We start from the raw sequence: 18,587 nt of genomic DNA, 5'->3' as shown, positions 1-18,587 counted from the left end.
CCAAGCTGGTGAGGGGTCTGGAGAACAAGTCCTATGAGGAGAGGCTGAGGGAACTGGGCCTGATAAGTTTGGAGGAGGCTGAGGGGAGATCTCATTGCCCTCTACAATCCTTCAGGGATGAAAGGAGGTTGTAGAGAGGTGAGTGTTGGCCTGTTCTCCCAAGGGAATAACGACAGGACCACAGGAAATGGTCTGAAGTTGCAGCAGGGGAGGTTTAGATTAGATATTGGGAAGAATGACTTTCCTGAGAGGGTGGTCATGGACTGGAACAGCCTGCCCAGGGAGGTGGTGGAGTCACCATCCTGGAGATATTTAAGAAACGTATAGATGTGGCACTTCAGGGCATGCTCTAGTGCCCAAGACTGTTGGTTTGTGTCTGTTTGTGGGGGGGTTCTTTGTGGTTTGTTGGTTTGGGTTTTGGTTTTTCTTCCTTTTGTGGTTGGGCTCGATGATCTCAAAGGTCACTTCCAACCATGAAGATCCTGTGATTGCAAGACATGGTGTGACGCAGCATGGCATGGCATAGCATGGCACCACTTGGCACGACCGTATAAGCCATGATATGATATGATATGATATGATATGATATGATATGATATGATATGATATGATATGATATGATATGATATGATATGATATGATATGATATGATATGATATGATATGATATGATATGATATGATATGATATGATATGATATGATATGATATGATATGATATGATATGATATGATATGATATGATATGATATGATATGATATGATATGATATGATATGATATGATATGGCAGGACACAGCAGGACACGTGCCCACCACCCGCCGCGCATTCCCGCCGCTTCCCCTTTAAGGCCCCATGGCGCCCCGCGCGCCGCGAGCGGCTCGGCCAATCAGCGCAGCCCACATCCTCGCCAGGGGCCGCCTCCGCCCGCCGCCGGGCGGTCCGTACCACTCCCGCTACACAGGGGGAGCTTCCGCCGCCGCTTCTCGGAAAGCCGCGCCGCCTCCCTCTCCCCTCCCACCTCCCGCACACACCCCGCTCTCTGCTTCTTTTCACGGATTTTCGGTGTCCGCAACGGGCGTCCGTGGGACTGAGACCGCCTCCCAATAGACGCCGTCCCTTCCGCCTCCCCCGTGATGCGGCGCAATGGTGTGGGCCGGGGCGGGGCGCGGGGCGGAAGCGGCGCCGTGGCGCAGGCGACGGGCGGCATCATGGCGGCGCCGGGTGAGGCGAGGGCTGCGGCGGGGAGGGGATGGCGGGGAAGGGCTGGGTCGAGGCGTAACTCGCTTGTCTCTCCGCAGGCCCGCGGCTGCGCTTGGCGGCGGCCATCAGCCTCCTTCTCCTCCTCGCCGGTGCCCAGGCCCTGGCCCCCAGCCACCGCCTCACCTCCCGCGACCTGGCCCGGTTGAGGGCGGCTCTGGAGCGGCCCTTCGCCGACGTGCAGGCCGCCTACTACTCCATCGTGGGCCTCGACAGCCTCGGGGTGCGGGTGGCCGACGAAAAGGTGAGCGGTGGGGGCCCGGCGGGGCTGGTGCTCCCCAGCCCTCGCTGTGCTGAGGGGCGGTATGCGCTGCGCTGCACAGCGGCAAAAAAAGGAGGCCCGAGGAGCTTGTGTGGCGAGCTCTGCTCTGACAAAATCCTGAGGGAAACATAAAGCATGTGTGCGTTATGCTCTTAGCAAGTATCAGAGTAAATCACTAGTAATTACTGACAGTCTTTCAGGTGTGCTGCTTGAATGAATTGCATCTTTGTCTGGGCCCCGGACTCTCTTATGCTTAAATGCCTCTAAATGGTGATTTTGCGGCTTGCTCTTCCATAGCCTGTGGTGACAGTACTGTAACTATCAATTTGCTTCACTGTTTGGTGAAAAAGACTTCTGCCTGTAGCATGTTTGCTTCGCTGCTCTGTTAAATAGAGCTCTTGTTATTTCATTTCAGTTCCCACACCAAATTCAGCCAGGTCACTTGATCTTGGTATTTTTATGTACGTAATATGTCTCCTTGTGTGCAGGCTGGAAACAAAGGCTGTGGGATCAGCATGTCCTTTCATGCCTTTAAGCATTTCTAGTTTAAATGTTGCAGGTTGTCCTTGTAACAATCTCCTTACGTAGCTATGTCTGCTTACATGCACCAGTACACACTTACCTATGCGCCTGAGCTGCAAACATAAATCTCTCCTAAATTCATCTAGGTCACTCATTCTAAGCCATTTGCACTTAGTGTCTCTTTGAGTGTTGTGCATTTGCTCCCTAAATTCATAACTGTGAGGCTTCTGAAGGTGTTGTGGTTCACCACACCACACACCTCTCTGTGGCTGATTACTGGTCATTTGTGGGCTGGGCTGAGAACCACTGCTTGCATTTATGTCACTGTGGCTGTCGTTCTCTAATAGTTCTTAGTTTTGGCAATGGTAATACAGCCTTTGGTTTTGCAGGTGAACAATAATTATTTGTTGCTTGAGGTTTGTGATAAGATTTTTTGGGATAGTGTACCCTTCACAGGGTGAGACTATTTAAAGGGTAGAGGTGGTAAAAATAACAGCTAGACATAACACTTGAACATACAATAGTGAGTGTAAAGATAGGATTGGGGGGGTAACGGTTTTAAACTGAAAGAGGGGAGATTTAAATGAGATATAGGAAGAAATTCTTTACTGTGAGGGTGGTGAGAGCCTGGCACAGGTTGCCCAGGGAAGCTGTGGATGCCCCATCCCTGGAGGGGTTCAAGGCCAGGTTGGATGGGGCTTTGAGCAACCTGGTCTGGTGGGAGGTGTCCCTGCCCAGGGCAGGGGGTTGGAGCTGGATGGTCTTTAAGATCCTTTCCAAACTAAACCATCCTATGATTCCTAAGTAACTGTAGCATGAAAATCCTGGCCAACTTGTGAAGACCTATTCTCCACATACATAAATCACTGGGTTTGAATATGAACAGTCACATTCTTGGTTATTTTCTGGTTAAAATGGATTCTTAATGATCTGTCTTTCTAGTTGTCAGTTAATAATAACCTTGCTGCAGATTAATGAGTAGTCTCGTTGCTTGCCTTCAAACTGTAGCTGCTTCCCCGACTTTTTGTTCTCTGTGCTTTGAAATTCTGTGTTCTACATCCGTTAATGATTGTGTGTGATATGCAGCTGGGAAGGAAGCTCGCCCACAGAATTTCTGTTCATCTGTTCTCTATCTTGGGAGATTTTCCCTACTAAATATACCCATGAGGCTTTTATTTTTATAGGTTTTATAATTATAATTTATAATAATACTATTATAAAGTATAATATAATTTATATTATTGAATTCTTGTTGCAGTAGAGTTTACATGAAAACACATCTCTTTTAGCAGGAACCAGCTTTTTTTCTGTGCAGCATTTGGCAGAGTAGGATCCAGGGAGTTACAGGCTCTGCTACATCACAAAATTACTAGGGATTTCATTTGCCTTTTTTCAGTACAAAAGTACACAGCAGTGTACGTGAAGTTGTCTTAGAGTATCATTTAAATCTCTCAGTGGCTTGAGTCAAGACTGTTGCTGTAATTTAACTTGTTTCTTTGCAGGCTGCATGTAATTTCATCAAATCTCACGTGGACTCCAGCAGTGTCGATTCCCTCTTCTACGCTGCACAGTCCATCCGCGTCCTCTCTGGCTGTGAGGTGAGTTTGGAGCCCTGAGCTCTGAAGATCAAGGATATATTTACCTTCATCTTTTTCTCAGTTTCATTTTATGTATACTTTTACTTTCTTTTAGTGGGCTGTACTCTGTTGTCTTTTAGGTAAATAGCTTATGAAGTGTCTGGGATTACTCTATACAAAGTGTAAAGATACAAAGCAAGTATTTGGTCCAGAGTAATTCTGAGGGGATGGGTGGCTAAGAAAAAAGGAGGCAGCACATTTTAATAGAATTCCCAGCAGCTGCATCAATTAGAAACTCTTTGGATGTAGACCTTGTGTTGAAACACTACAATAATGCAAATGCAGCCCCCCCTTGCTGCATTGCGGGTGGGTTTTCTAAGCCCCATTTTTCATCAGCATCTCCAGCTGCTGTGCAATGATGTGTTGCCAGATGAAAAGCAGTAGCAGGTTACCAGGATAAATCTGAATCGTGGATTATCCTGACTAATTGAGAGCTGACAGCAAAACTTAAGGATTTAATTAATTAAATCCTTAAAAGTTAATGAATGCTAGAGGGCTTTTCCCCAAAAGCTTGTAGTATTTCACCAGTCAGGTGTGTGGCTCCAGGAAGAAATCAGTGGCAGCTGGGCATACTTGTTTTTTAAAGTGTGAATCAATGTCTTCCCTGTGTTCTTCCTCAGGTGACCATTTCAAATGAGACTAGGGAGCTGCTGCTTGCAGCTGTCAGTGAGGATTCCTCCATCACCCAGATCTTCCATGCTGTTGGGGCCCTGAGCAGCTTTGGCCTTCCTTTAGCATCTCAGGAAGCACTCAGTGCCCTTACTGCTCGTCTTAGCAAAGAAGAAAATGTGCTGGCGTAAGTCTTTCAGATGGAAATTATTCATTGTTGCATGTTTATCCTCTAGGCAGTTAGATTTGAGAGTAAAGGGGTTTTTGACACTTAATTTTTATAATATAGGTGTAGTAGAATAGTTGCTGTTTTCATTTGATGGATTTGTCCCGTTCATTATTGTCCCTCTGAGGGAATGAAAAATATGTTTTGGGGCTATTTTTTGTGTGATTTTGCAAATGAGCGTGTATGTATCCAGTTTAATTGAAGAATAACTGTCAGTAGAGAGAACCCATCCCAAAGAAGCTTCCTCTGTTTAAAGATTCACAACAAATTCTTGACTTAATACCCAACCATGGTTCTGTGTCATTTCTGCTTACAATAGACTTAATGCTCTGCCTCTGCCCTGCTGTTTGTAGGTTGGGATGCCTGTACTGCAGGGTGGAAAAAACATGCCAGTGGAGGAATCTTGTAATTTATCACCAAAGAACTAAGTAATTTTATTGTGAAAGGAGAGAATAGGGATTTCCTTAAAAGCGAGGGAAGAAAGGGAAACTTTAAAACTTGCTTTATTGACCAAAAAAAACCCCAAAACAACTCCTAGAAGGCTCAGTAGCAAGTGTGGGGATCTGTGCTATGCAGGAATCAAAGTTTGGTTTCTTCTCTGCCTCTGAGTCTATGAGTTTATTGCAGCGCTGATGCAGCTAAAGTGGTGTTTCCTTATGACTTCTAAGTTACCACTAAATCACTTCAGATTCATTGCCTTGAGTCAATTGAATGCAGTAACAGCTGTTTTACACTTCATTCAGAAGAGAAGCTGTAGTTGTTTTGATTTGAATGATGCTTGGCTTTGAAGGAAGGAGAATCATACAATTGTTTGGTTTTGTTTGTTGTTTAAGAACCATCCAGGCTTTGGAGACGGCATCGTACTTGTCCCAGCAGGCAGATCTAAGTGGCATTGTTGAGGAGATAGAGGTAGGAACACACTGTGCTCTCTAATTATTCAGGAATTTGTTAAACCTTTGCAGTACTGAAAGATGTATTAATGTGAAACACAAAATGAAAAATGGTTAATTCCTTGCCTGCATGATGTGGGTTGCTTTGGCAATTGCTTTCAAGCAGATATTTCTTTTGGGCTTTTAACGGTTTCACAGTGGACTGAAACACAGGAAGCCATGACTCTTAAATATTATTAAATCCGCTGAAAGTTTCTTTTTCTTCCTGTTTCTCAATTACTATTACAAAATACCTCAGTGATCCCATACAGATGCTCTCTCTCTGTGGATCTGCTAGAACGCAATTTAAATTCTAATAACTCTCTCTGTCAGGATCTTGTTGCTCGCCTGGATGACTTGGGTGGAGTTTATCTGCAGTTTGAGGAAGGAATTGAGACCACTGCACTGTTCGTTGCTGCTGCCTATAAGCTTTCGGACCATGTGGGTACGGAGCCTGCAATGAAGGAGGTCTGTGTCTGCCTCTTCCTCCCTCGCACCCTGTACCTCCCAAAAAAGGGTCTGCCCAGTCCCTGTTGACCAGTGCAAGAGGCGGTGTGACTGGGTAGAGCTTCTACTGGAAAAAAAACAATGAACACACTCATTGAAAAAAGACATCTTGGAGGGAAGGCTAAATAATAGAATGTAGGAGGAAATTCCACCTTTAAGATCACAGACTGTATTTGGGTTTCTTTTTTTTTTCTTTACTTTTTTAAATGTACAGAAGGAAATTGCAAGTGAGGCCTACTTTTTCTTTGTTTATTGACACAAGCTGTGAAAAAAAAAAAACAACCAAACCCTCTTGTTTCAGAGTTTGTTCTGGTATTTGGCACTTGTCTGGTACTTTCCAGCATTTCAAAGTGTTTTGCAAATGTTATTTACCTGTGAGGAAATGCAGTCGCACTAGTTTGGTACTAATGTGGTCTCCTTTTTGGGCACCTCGTGCACCTACAGGAATTCAGATGCAAAACCTTGTTGTTTAAAATGAAAGACTGTTGGAAATTCCTCTTGAGCTTGATTAAGCTAGAAATCATTACTGCGAGCTATCCACTTAGCATATTTTTTTTTTTCCACAACGAGTTAATTGAGTTAGATATACTTTTGATTGAGAATGGCAGCTCCCTAAAGCACAAGCCAAAGTGTCAGGGTTGAGACCAAAGCCGGTGTAAGACGTCTGAGTTCATTCCTGGCTCCCTTCCATGCTCCTGCCAAACAGGCTAATGCAAAGTAATTTTGATGTCATTTTTGAGGTGGTGATTCTGCTGCACACAATTCGAACTGTCAGCGTCCAAATGATGCTTTTAAAAAAAAAAAAAAGACCAATTAAGGAAAATCATTTAGCGTTGTATCAGAATTGTGCTGTCAGAAGTGCTATTGTTGGGACTTAAAGCTTTCTCTCTGGTGAATGGTGAGAGTGCCTCCAGAATGCCACAAAACTCTCTTTAAAAATTAACATGTAGTATTGTTTGCAAAAATAGCACCCCTTTTTTTTCCCCCCACAATTTAAATGAGTGTCAGTTGCTGATTAGGGCCTGGAGCTATGCCATGCCCTACATGTCAATGAAAAACACTGCAGGATTTGCACTATGTGGGAGTTTTGTAGCATCTGTCAGGATGCTTTCTCTATTTGTCACGTGTGTTGGTGCTCATTAATAAAAGTAGGGGGGTGAAAATTTGAGATGCAGTGGATTTACTCTAAAAGTGTTCTTTGTAGGTTACTAAATTGTATGGCGGATTGCTTTATTTGGGATTGTCTTGGATTATTCTCATTTCTGCTTTTAATTTAGCCCACAATCCTTTGCTTGGGTCAAAGTACAGGTAACCAAACCCTCTGTTTGCCAGACTAGCAGGAAGTAATGGAAGAATGTGAGTAACATGACGTGCCCTGTGGAGTGTGGCTCAGATATTCTAACCCTACAGACTGCAAAACCAGCTGGGCGACGTGGTCCCACTCCTACTTGGGAGAGAACAAATTAGCTTTGGCACATCCCAGAGGCAGAGCTGGCTCTGTGCTTCTGGTGGTACTGCTTTAAAGCTAATCCTCTTAGCTTGAGGACACTGCTGAGCCGAAGGGGATAAGCCTGCATGGGCCCAGACTGGCTCCTTCCAGAGCCATTAGGATGCTCTGCATCACCTCTCGGTGGCCTTCCCAGCTTGGCAGGTAGCCAGGACATCTAGCCTAGTCCTCCTCCACTGTATGAAGACAGTTGTGTGGCTCCTGGAGCCAGATTGTCTTTTTGCAGCTGCATGCAGTCCAGAGACTTGAGCTGATGGCATCCTCTGTTCTGAAACGTGTAGTTTGAAGAGGGAGATCCACCTTCTGGTTTTGCAAGTTTTCAGCACAATTACAACAGTTGTGGTTGGAATCTCCCAGCCAAGAATAAGAACGCTAATGGGATATTCAAAAGGTAGCTCATTTTGGGTTACCTCATAACTTGAGTTATTTTTTAAAGCAAATGGGAAATTAAAGTCTTTATGAATGGTGTTTTTATTAATAACATTATACTGAGCCAGTTTACAGTGTTGTGGTAAGGTCCTGGTGCTGATGTGATTTGCTTTACCTCTTTCAGGATCAAATTATCCAGTTGATGAATGCAATTTTTAGCAAGAAAAACTTTGAGACGCTCTCAGAGGCCTTCAGCGTTGCTTGTGCTGCGGGCTCTTTGTCACGGAACCACTACCACTTGCCTGTCATTATTGTCCCCGACGGGCCTGCAGCTGTGTCTCACCACCAGCCCGTGCTCAGGGTGAGTCCGTAGCTTCAAATCTTAACTCTTTGGCTTTGTCTTTAGTATTGTAGGTCTGGGCTGGCTGAGGGTGTAAAGTGATGCCTCTCATTTTGAGCTCCAGGACTCAGTTGCCAGTAGATCCTGGGGTTTTAGTGCTTTTTATGAAGTGATTCTTAGGGACTTCTGCTTACCCAGGGCTTACCAGACACTGCCTCAAAAAGGCACCGTGTGATAGTCAGCTCTGCTGGCTACAGGCTTTGGCTTTCCTGGTCATGTTAGAAAGAATGAGCTGAATCTGGGATGCTGGGCAGGGGACAATTCTGGGAGTGTGTAACGCAGAGGGGTAGTGAGTTGTCTGTGCATTCCCTCTGCGGGGAATTCCCTCCCTGCATTCCTTCTGGGACAACAGGTTCCACAGAAATTTTTGTTTGTTTTTTTTTCTCTTGTAGCTACGTACAGGCTTTGGCTTTCCTGGTCATGTTAGAAAGAATGAGCTGAATCTGGGATGCTGGGCAGGGGACAATTCTGGGAGTGTGTAACGCAGAGGGGTAGTGAGTTGTCTGTGCATTCCCTCTGCGGGGAATTCCCTCCCTGCATTCCTTCTGGGACAACAGGTTCCACAGAAATTTTTGTTTGTTTTTTTTTCTCTTGTAGCTACAAGTGACTGATGTTATGTCCCAGCCACTGACTCAAGCTTCTGTAAAGCTTGACTACGCCAAGTCTGCATCGAGCAAAGCCACTGTCCTTCAACAAACACCATTTACTCTGTCAGGGTAAGAGAATAATCTTATTTTTACAGTTTGTAAGGCAAACAGGTGTTATTTAAACATTGTTGGACTTACTTTTGTTAAACATTCCTCTGGTGGAAGGACACGTATGTGATGGAAAACACAAAATGCTGTAGTTTGGTTGGTAGGGGGTGGCTTAGCACCTTTGGTAGTGATGGTGAATTTCTGTTGCTTTTTCTTTTGATTGGGAGTGGGGAATCACACAATTCTTCTGACTTGGGGGGCACTTCTAAGAATTCCTTTCCTGCTGCACTTTAGCCATGATAGTTTTGTGTTGCATTTGTCTGTTTGCCTGCTTAATCTAGCATATTTGGAGATGTTTTGATAACAAGATGTTACTTATTTGTAGCTGCTGTTAGTCCTAGAGGATACTTAACACCTTGCTGCTTTTGTTATAGAGATGTCTTTGAGCTGAACTTCATGAGTGTAAAACCTGCAAGTGGATATTATGATTTGTTTTTTTTTTTTTTCTCTTGTAGCTCCAAGTGACTGATGTTATGTCCCAGCCACTGACTCAAGCTTCTGTAAAGCTCGACTACGCCAAGTCTGCATCAAGCAAAGCCACTGTCCTTCAACAAACACCATTTACTCTGTCAGGGTAAGAGAATAATCTTATTTTTACAGTTTGTAAGGCAAACAGGTGTTATTTAAACATTGTTGGACTTATTTTTGTTAAGCATTCCTCTGGTGGAAGGACACGTATGTGATGGAAAACAAAAAATGCTGTAGTTTGGCTGATAGGGGGTGGCTTGGCACCTTTGGTAGTGATGGTGAATTTCTGTTGCTTTTTCTTTTGATTGGGAGTGGGGAATCACACAATTCTTCTGACTTGGGGGGCACTTCTAAGAATTCCTTTCCTGCTGCACTTTAGCCATGATAGTTTTGTGTTGCATTTGTCTGTTTGCCTGCTTAATCTAGCATATTTGGAGATGTTTTGATAACAAGATGTTACTTATTTGTAGCTGCTGTTAGTCCTAGAGGATACTTAACACCTTGCTGCTTTTGTTATAGAGATGTCTTTGAGCTGAACTTCATGAGTGTAAAACCTGCAAGTGGATATTATGATTTCTCTATCAGTGTTGACGGAGATAAGCGATTTATTGCTAACAAAGTGGAGGTGGGTATATTTTTTGATGGCATTTCAATTTTGTGGCTATTTAATGGAACAGCTTTTTATTTATCCGTTAAGGATGTTGCCAGTTGTATGGCATTTTTATCACCTGTTTTTCTGTAATGCGTTGGGTTTTTACTCAGGATTATTACCAGTAACCAGATTAATACATGATCAAAAGAGATTTGGGTAAATGTCAAAACTGACATCACTTAGATGCTGATCGGATAGCGCATGAACAAAGGCTAACAGTGGAAGTGTTTATGTAGCTGCCCCAAGTATCTAGGCAAAAGTGATTACTAAGAATGTTAGTTCTTCAGAGCATTCAAGATTTGGGTCTGCATATCTCAAGGCCTGGCTAGAGTTGTCTGGTGATTGCCTGATGTATGGAAGCTGGGCATATAAACTCTAGGGAAGAGTCAAGGGGATCTTTTGGCATCTCCTAGTGGTGTATATAATGATGCTTTTGTAGTGGAGAAACAGTGACAAAAGCAAATGCAGGTGAAGTCCTCATTTCACATATACCTACCCCCTTTTGGTGGCAAAAGCTGTTATACCCCGTTTCTGAAGAGGAGTTTTAGCCAAACACTCAAGAGTTTTACTTTCCTCAAGTTTGTTACAGCGAGAAGAATGCGACCTCTGTGACTATGCACAGAGTCACCTCACTGTCAACAGCAGAGAATGCTCTTCTCCACTGATGTCTGTTCTCAGGGTTACTTTTTGCTTTCAGTCCCCTATTTAAGGAAAAGATAAGCTTTTAAAGTCTTCCGACATCGTCAGCTTGGAGCGGGGGTGGAGGAAGACGCTTATTTACAGCTGCTGACCTTTACTCTGTGTATCAAATTGATGTTGTCGTTGTGTTAGTAATGGCACTTAGGAGTGTCAGAAGGGGATGGATTGGTGCTGCCTGAGCTGGCTGCTGGCACACAGAGGTACTGGGAGGAATGCATTAACGCCGCAGCGGCTTTGTGGGAACCGCTTCTAATAAGACACATTGTTATGGGGGAGGACTGCTGGGGGAGCTGCTTTTTTTTTTTTTTTTTTTTTTTTTTTTTTTTCCCCTGCAGCTATACTGCTCTTAGCAATTTAGCTGAAGGCTGAGACAGGTACATCTAGCCAGGCTTCAGTCTGAGCAGAGACTGCAGGGTAAGCAAGACAGAGATTCGACTTTGAAAACGGTGTTCATGAATCTTCTAAAAAGGCCATTTTTTTGGGGGGGGGCTGGTGGGGGGGCTGGCTTTTTTTTTTTTTTTTTTTCCTTACTGTTATTAGCATTAATTGTCCTTAATGCACCATCGTTTTGACAGTAATGAGCTAAACCAGTGGGTTATTACTCCGGGCAGAGACTGCATTTCCTGGCATTAAAATATTTGAGAGATGTTTGTGTACTGTTCAGTTGGAGGGGCTGTGTGCAGCAGCTCCGAGTTGCTTTCACATAACTTTTTTTAAATTAATATTTCATTAGTCCATCTTTCTTTACTTCCATTTGAAAACAACTAAGCCTTTGCTAAAGTTAACCTGAATTGTCTACATGTTAATGGATCCAGTTCCAGGCGTAACCTGTACCTTAAATTACACTTTTTATTGTAAAGGAGCTGCCAAGATTGTTGTGTTTGAAGTCTGACCTTAATAGTTTGGTTTGTGCTTTTTACATATTTTTCCCACTGGTTCTCTGTGAATTATTTTTCAGGGTGAGGGTGTGGGACTGGTTCACATGAGCAAACCTGTAATAACAAATGGTAGTATAGGTTGAAAAATATCTTGGCAATGAAACTTGAATTCTCCGGGGGAGTGTTTGTAAGCTGTGAGAACAAATGTGCTAATTAAAAACCACAGACTGCAGCGACTGCTTATGTTTGAGAGTAGGACTGAAATCAGTCAAACCCACCGAAGTTCACTGCCTCGATGGTCTGTGGTTTGGGACCGGAGAGAGGGCAGGGAGGCATTTCTCTGCTCCGGGTTTATCCAGCACTTAGCACAGAGGAGTGTGATAAATGGCAGGGCCCTGTGCTAAGTGATAAATGCCGTGACTCCGAAGGAAGGCTTGCTGAACAAAGTGCAGGTCTGCAGGAATGCTTTGGCTTTTCCCTGCTGGTAATAAAATCAGCAGAAACCTGTTAGGCTTTAGGAGCCAACAAAGCCATAACTGGTTGCTGTCCGGAGACCTCTCTTGTCTCAAATTGCTCTCCAGTAAGCAGAAGCACATATGCATGTGCAGTTTTAACTTGTATCATATGTGATGTAATCTTTAATAGCTAGTTTCTGCTGGTTTAAAAGGAAAACTAGTTGGATCTGGATAGCTGCCCTTTGGAGAACTGTTTTTAATGAAGCAGTACAACTAACTCCAACATGACTGAGAAGCTGGTGCCCTCAGAGCTGGCTGCTTGTGCTGGGAGGAAGGGCATGGGTTAAGGTTAGTGACTGGTGCAGGAGCCTTGCCAGAAGGTAAATTGCTGTAGATCCTTCTCTTCTGCTTAGATTCTGTCTTTGACATGGTGTAAGACCCTCTTTGGGGAAGGGGACAGTTAGAGCTAAAGCTTCTTCTGTGAACTTGACCATAATTAGTATGTATAGAGTGCTCTGAGTAATTTTCTGTTGTGCTTTGTTGCAGCTGAAAGTAAAAGTTTCCACGGAAGTTGGGATTACCAACGTAGATCTTTCTACTGTGGATAAAGATCAGAGCATTGCACCAAAAACAACCAGGTAAAACAACTCAGGGTGTGTGAGCTTTTAAGGGTAAGTCTGGCTCTGGAGTGGAGGTCTTCTGAGCTTTACCTACTGCAGCTGAAGCAAAGGAATCTTGTATTGGAATAACTACAGAGTTATACCCGTGTCGTGGTTTCTCAAACCAGGGCAACTTGTGCTGTTTCTCTTAAACCCTTGAGTTCTTTGGGAGAATACTGATTATTTTTATAGGTGGTTTTCCTTAATACTGAAATAAGTGCTACCAGAAGCCAGGCAACCTGAGTCTTCTGTGCCTTTGTTGGCACCTCTGTGTAGCAAAAGCAAGTTAAAATAACTGTGTTAACTCTGGTATTATTTGGCTCTTGAAGAGATGGTCTAAAGCAACACGTACTCTGTATTTGGGGGCTGTGGCTGTAGGCTTGCTAGATGTACTGGAATTTAATGTAGTGGGTTTTTTAACTGACAGATGTATAGAATTTGACATAGGTTGCCCAGCCTCACTGAGAGGCCCTTTTGTGTGTGTTGATACAGCTTTTCTGTGCTGAAGTTGGAGTGTCTTTTTTTTCTGTTCTGCTGCCATCACACCTCTGGTTGTAGCGTAGCCTTGGCTAGATGAAACGTGGGGTGTAGCACTAGCAAAACCTCCTTCTGCTGTTCCTTTGAACCTTAAAACAAACTACTGCTTTACTTGAAAATGGGCCGGGTATGTAGCTCACAAAAATCCCTCTAAAAATTCCAGTCATGTTAGTTCACCTGACTTTTGGATAAGATAGCTCATCTGTGCTGAGCAGAATGCAGTACTGCTGGACAGGCACACGTGCCTCAGTTTCTTTGAATGCCAGGCCTTCTCTGGGAAGATCATCTCAGTTCTGTTTGTTTTTTGCTTCCTAGGGTAGCTTACCCAGCCAAAGCCAAGGGCTCCTTCACTGCTGACAGCCATCAGAATTTTGCTTTATCCTTCCAGCTGATAGACGTGAACAGTGGAGCTGAACTCATCCCTCACCAGGTTAGGACAAATTTTTGTCGTTGCTATGTCATGAAGATGTTCCATCTTGAAGCATTTGAGGTGACAGTTGCTCTTGAAAAGATCTGATGGGTTTTGAGAAGCCTTATATTTCTGACATGGAAAGATCAGTAATGTTTCAGTCTATCTTTCACTGGTGGAAAGTGGATTCACTTCATTTGTTTGGGCTGTACACTAAATGGTGCCTCTTCTGGCTCTGGTGCTGTGTCTTATTTAACTCAACAAAGTGAGTGCAGGTAGGCTGCACTGGAAAAAGCACACTTCTTTTTGTTTGCTGATAAAGTCCTTGAATTTAGACTTTCTTCAAAATTTTATTTTCCCTGTATAAAATAGAAAAAAGGGGAAAAAAAACCCAACAAACCCCATAGATGCATACATCCTTGTTGTGTGCTGTTGCGTATACCCTGTTGAGTCACATTCAATATATTGCCTCACACCCCAGTGGGCCACTGAACAGTCTTGGTCCTGTGTTAATGTACTTGCTCAGAGACATAGAACTTCGCTGATTTGTAGGGATCTAGACACACAGGGTCCTAGTTTATACTCCAGATTTTGTTAATATTACACTTTGGGGGGTTAAATCTCTCATTTCACTGGCACTTGTAAATGCAGTGTGAGATATTCCAGAAATCTTAACGAACTTTCCTTTCAGACTTTTGTCCGACTTCACAACCAGAAGACTGGCCAGGAGGTGGTGTTTGTTGCAGAACCAGATAGCAAGAACGTGTACAAGTTTGAACTGGATACCTCTGAGAGGAAGACTGAATTTGACTCTGCCTCTGGTACCTACACTCTTTACTTGATAATTGGAGACGCCACTCTGGAAAATCCAATCCTGTGGAACGTGGTACGTAGCTGGAAGTGTGGTGGTGTGGTTTTGAGGTAACTAGTGGTCTAACGGAAGGGCATGGTACAGGCTTGGAAGAAAAAGTGCTCAAGTGTCTTTGTTCTTTGTAGTGAACCAGAATCCTTTTGGCCATTTGTGGACTCTGAGGTTTGCTGGTCATTTGAAGTTTTTAAGCGAACATCAAAGCAAGGCTGAAATGAGCATTTGTTTCATCATATGGTGGAACAGAAACTTGAGAACGTTTATGGGTGAACGATGACGGGTGAATGGCATGACTGCCTCTGCTTAGGAAAAATTGCTTCTTAAAAAATCTGATGGCTTAGTTTTCTTTAAAAGTCATTTCAGTTGTAGATGGACAAATAAGGAAATAGGCTGCAGCAATGGAATAGGTTTTATAAAACTTTTAATATGTTAAGATCAAACTTCATGAAGCTGCATGATTTCATTTCAGGCTGATGTTGTGATCAAATTCCCAGAAGAGGATGCACCATCCACAGTCCAGTCCAAGAACCTCTTTGTTCCCAAACCTGAAATCCAGGTACAGTCAAAATCAAAAATTGTTTGCAGAGCTGGGGCCTAATCCTACTAGTGCTATTTGTTATCATCATAATTTATTGTTGAAAAGTCATCTCTCATTTAAAAAAAAAAAACTAATACTGCATAAGTAATTAACGAAAGAATAGAGTTACTGCTTAATGGGAAGAATGTGTTGCAGTCCCCTGGCATATGAATAAATAAGCTGTGCCCTGCCTGTGGGAGGGCAGCTGGTGTCAGTGATGGTTCAAACATGTAGGTTTGACTAGGTGAGCACCACAGCAAGTGCTCTGTTCTGAAGACTTTTCTTGCTTCATTCCAGCCATCTGTGCTGATGACAAGCTACCGAGTGCTTCTGTGAGTGCAAGGAAAAGTTACCTGTGCAAGAGATCAAATGTGCAGAGACTTGAATAGCCACTACTTTAGTCTTTGCCTTAAGAGGAATGTTTATCATCCAAAGGAATGTCTGGGAACGTGCTGCAGGTGGCCCTCTGGGGAGCTGAGAAGCTGCTCTGCTGGAATACTCCTACTTATGAGTTGGTTTTGTTTGTTTGCAGCACCTCTTCAGGGAACCTGAGAAGAGGCCTCCCACTGTGGTATCTAACACTTTCACAGCACTGATTCTCTCCCCGCTGCTTTTGCTGCTCATTCTGGTGAGTGAACTGGGCCACAGAAGAAGTTTTTCCCAGTCCAAGGTCCCTTAGGAGGTTGACCAGCTCAACTTGGTATTAAAACTCTTGGTTAATCGTGACTAGCACCACAGTCCTGCAGTCACAGCTAGCAAATGTCAGCTCAGGGCGTTGGGCTGGTATTGCTTCTTTCCTAAATTGTTGGGAGTTTTTGGGTTTATAGTCAAAATAGCAAAACGCTGCTGCCATGCAGCAGTAGGTGGGGTGAGTTTCTCCAGTATGCTACTGCTGGGGATGTTGAATTACAGTGGGCAGCTTAAGTTATTGTTAATATTAGACTTCCACAGGGGAAAAATAGCACTGCCTGGCACTGAATACATCCATCACAACATCTCTGTGACTTAATCCTATCAGATTGATTCCCATTTATGGACATAATTGGTATTTGTGTGTCTGTAGTTGAAACATCTACTGCTACTCACCATCTCATCAGATCAGTGTTTTGAACTTAATGCAATACGAAAATCTCATCTAGTCAAGTTAAATTAGTCCTTTTTTGGAGGATGAAACTGATCCTTTGCTTGTCAGTAATTTCCCATTAGCTCGTCTCACTGAAAGCTGGAGTTCACATAGTTGTGTCCACTGGTCTCTGGCGTTCACAAAATACATGTTGATGACACTTCAGTGAAAAATCTCTTTGCTACTTCTCCTGTTTTCCAGCATTTCGAGCCTTTCTATTTTGTGCTTTAAAAACTGAAATAGATACAAGATGTGTGCTCGTAAAAACTACGGCTGTTCTTTTGCTGAGTCCAAAACTAGAACTGTATCTCTTGTTTTTCTGATTTAAATTAATTCAGCTGGATAGAAATAGCAATGTTTACTTTCCTGGAAAATGTAGATTTGGAGCAATACCCTCTCATCAGGTTAAGATGATTGAGGAACTGCCTTTGGTCAGTCAGAAGCAGCCAGAGAAATTTTCATTGAAGGAGCTCAGCAGTGCCATCTTGGTAAAATTACTACTTTGTCCTCTTGTAGTGGGAAACAAGTGCTTCTGTTGAGAAAACACTGTATTAATTGAAGATCTTGAAGCAAATGGCCTTGAAAGATACTGAAGTTTAAAATAAAAGCCTGTGTTTACAAGGCTGTTGTAACTTAAGTTTTGTTTCTTTTCCTTTTAGTGGATCAAGATAGGTGCCAACATCTCCAACTTCAGCTTTGCTCCCAGCACCATTGTTTTTCACCTGGGACATGCTGGTAAGTGTCAGAGGCTTTCTGCTTTGTTTGACCTCCTCACCTGGGAGTTACAGATGAGAGCCCTGGTGGTTAATGGGCTTGTGGTCTATTAACTATAATGACATAATAGCATAACATTTGTTCTCTTGTTTTCATCTGCCTTCCTGCTTTTTATGATTGTTAATATGGTGCTAAACCTGTTTTGGCCATCAGCTTATAACAGCAGTCATTATCCGGGTTCCTCTCACACACCATTTATCTGTACTTAATAGAACTTCTTCTTTCCAGAGGTCACACTTCCTTTATTGCGTGTTTATCCTTTGTAGGCAGGGAGTTTCTGTGGGGATTGAAACCTGGGAGACTGTGGCCTACATCTTTTCTTTACAGCTCTTCCTGTCAAAGCTGCTCTTGTTCTTTGGCTGGGCTGACTTTTTTTCATCAATTTTATCATACCCTTAGTTGCACAGTTATTTATTGTCTTGACAGAATTTCAAAAATACAGCAGGTTGAGAGAACATTGGATCTACTCTTTCCCAGATGACGGTGTGTTGCTTAATCCGAGCCAGTTTCCTTGGAAGCCTTGTAAAGCTGTAAGCTGCTCTAAACGTGCAAAGGTTAATAACCACTGTTGCAATCCAGAGTATCCTCCTCTATTTAATAGCCCTTTTTGTCTATAATATGTCCATAATTCTGCCACAAGAGGGTTGGTTCCAACCATCAGCATTATGTTTTTCGCCAGTATGGAGACCCAGGCCCCTCCTTCTCCTGGCATTAGTGTATATAGTCTGTAGATCTGGCATTTCAGAGATGAGAGAGGAAACCCAATGCTTAGGCCTCGCAGTGCAACGTAACGATTGTTCTGAGGATAGATAACAAACGGTTGGTCTTTTGAAATGCAGTTTCAGCCATGGGCTCTGTCTGTCTTTCACAGCCATGTTGGGACTCATGTATGTCTACTGGACTCAGCTCAACATGTTCCAGACTCTGAAGTACTTGGCCATTTTGGGTGGCGTCACGTTCCTGGCAGGCAACAGGATGCTGGCTCAGAAGGCAGTCAAACGGTAAGGCAGGGACGGACGCGTCGGTGGGAGCTGCTTTTAAAATCAGTGGGGAGGAGAGCACATTGATGCTGTCATGTGTCAGTAACTGACACAGTAATGAACACTGCTTTTGGTTCTTGGATCTCCTGTGTGGGGATGGACTGCTCAGTCCCTCTTTTGGGCCTGTTTTCAGATTAAGGGCTTGAACTGAATAGGGCAAAGGGCTGCTCTCGCTGAGATACTGTGAAGAGCTCCTTTGGAGAGAGTGGTGGCCACTTGCTGGAGCCATCAGGGACACACAGAAAGCAATGGGCTGAAGTTTCCCCACATTTGACACAGGGAAACGCACATTCCCTGACAAATTTGTTTTACTACATGATATATCAAGCTCATAAAATATTGTTAGATAATGAAAACCACTATAAATGCAGAGGCCCAACTCTTCTGTAGCTGTGCAGGTGATAAGTTTTAAGAAGAGGAAGGTATCTTACTGCTTTCTTCCCCTCCCTAAAGAGGGGTTGTAGAGGA

At 43.5% G+C, this 18,587-nt stretch overlaps 1 protein-coding gene across 2 annotated transcripts; it reads left to right on the top strand.

Moving 5' to 3' along the window:
• The first annotated feature begins 1,071 nt into the window (after positions 1-1,071).
• Positions 1,072-18,108, top strand: RPN2 (ribophorin II). 2 transcript variants are annotated; one of them, XM_014941281.1, is made up of 16 exons: positions 1,072-1,221; positions 1,299-1,501; positions 3,544-3,639; positions 4,299-4,474; positions 5,347-5,422; positions 5,776-5,910; positions 8,010-8,186; positions 9,436-9,554; positions 9,968-10,073; positions 12,679-12,770; positions 13,644-13,758; positions 14,429-14,623; positions 15,075-15,161; positions 15,715-15,810; positions 16,965-17,040; positions 17,951-18,108. In XM_014941281.1, exons 1-16 carry the CDS (start codon positions 1,134-1,136, stop codon positions 18,082-18,084), a joined length of 1,971 nt encoding a protein of 656 aa, XP_014796767.1. In that variant the 5' UTR covers positions 1,072-1,133; the 3' UTR covers positions 18,085-18,108. The 2 variants fall into 2 exon arrangements, with proteins under 2 accessions (XP_014796767.1, XP_014796768.1); XM_014941282.1 differs by lacking the exon at positions 9,436-9,554 and adding an exon at positions 8,823-8,941.
• The last annotated feature ends 479 nt before the right edge of the window (positions 18,109-18,587 follow it).

Source organism: Calidris pugnax, unplaced genomic scaffold, assembly GCF_001431845.1.
Source record: "Calidris pugnax isolate Ruff unplaced genomic scaffold, ASM143184v1 scaffold55, whole genome shotgun sequence".
NCBI classification, from domain to species: Eukaryota; Metazoa; Chordata; class Aves; order Charadriiformes; family Scolopacidae; genus Calidris; species Calidris pugnax.
Note: the sequence above shows the minus strand (reverse complement) of the source record. Positions and strands in the feature narration are given on the sequence as shown.

What these genes read in the sequence shown, in the direction of transcription:
- RPN2 (XM_014941281.1), top strand. Translation starts at nt 1,134, where the DNA reads ATGCGGCGCAATGGTGTGGGCCGGGGCGGGGCGCGGGGCGGAAGCGGC. An exon ending in GCATTGTTGAGGAGATAGAG is followed by an intron (nt 5,423 to 5,775) that starts GTAGGAACACAC and finishes TCTCTCTGTCAG; the next exon opens with GATCTTGTTGCTCGCCTGGA. An exon ending in CTGAACTCATCCCTCACCAG is followed by an intron (nt 13,759 to 14,428) that starts GTTAGGACAAAT and finishes CTTTCCTTTCAG; the next exon opens with ACTTTTGTCCGACTTCACAA.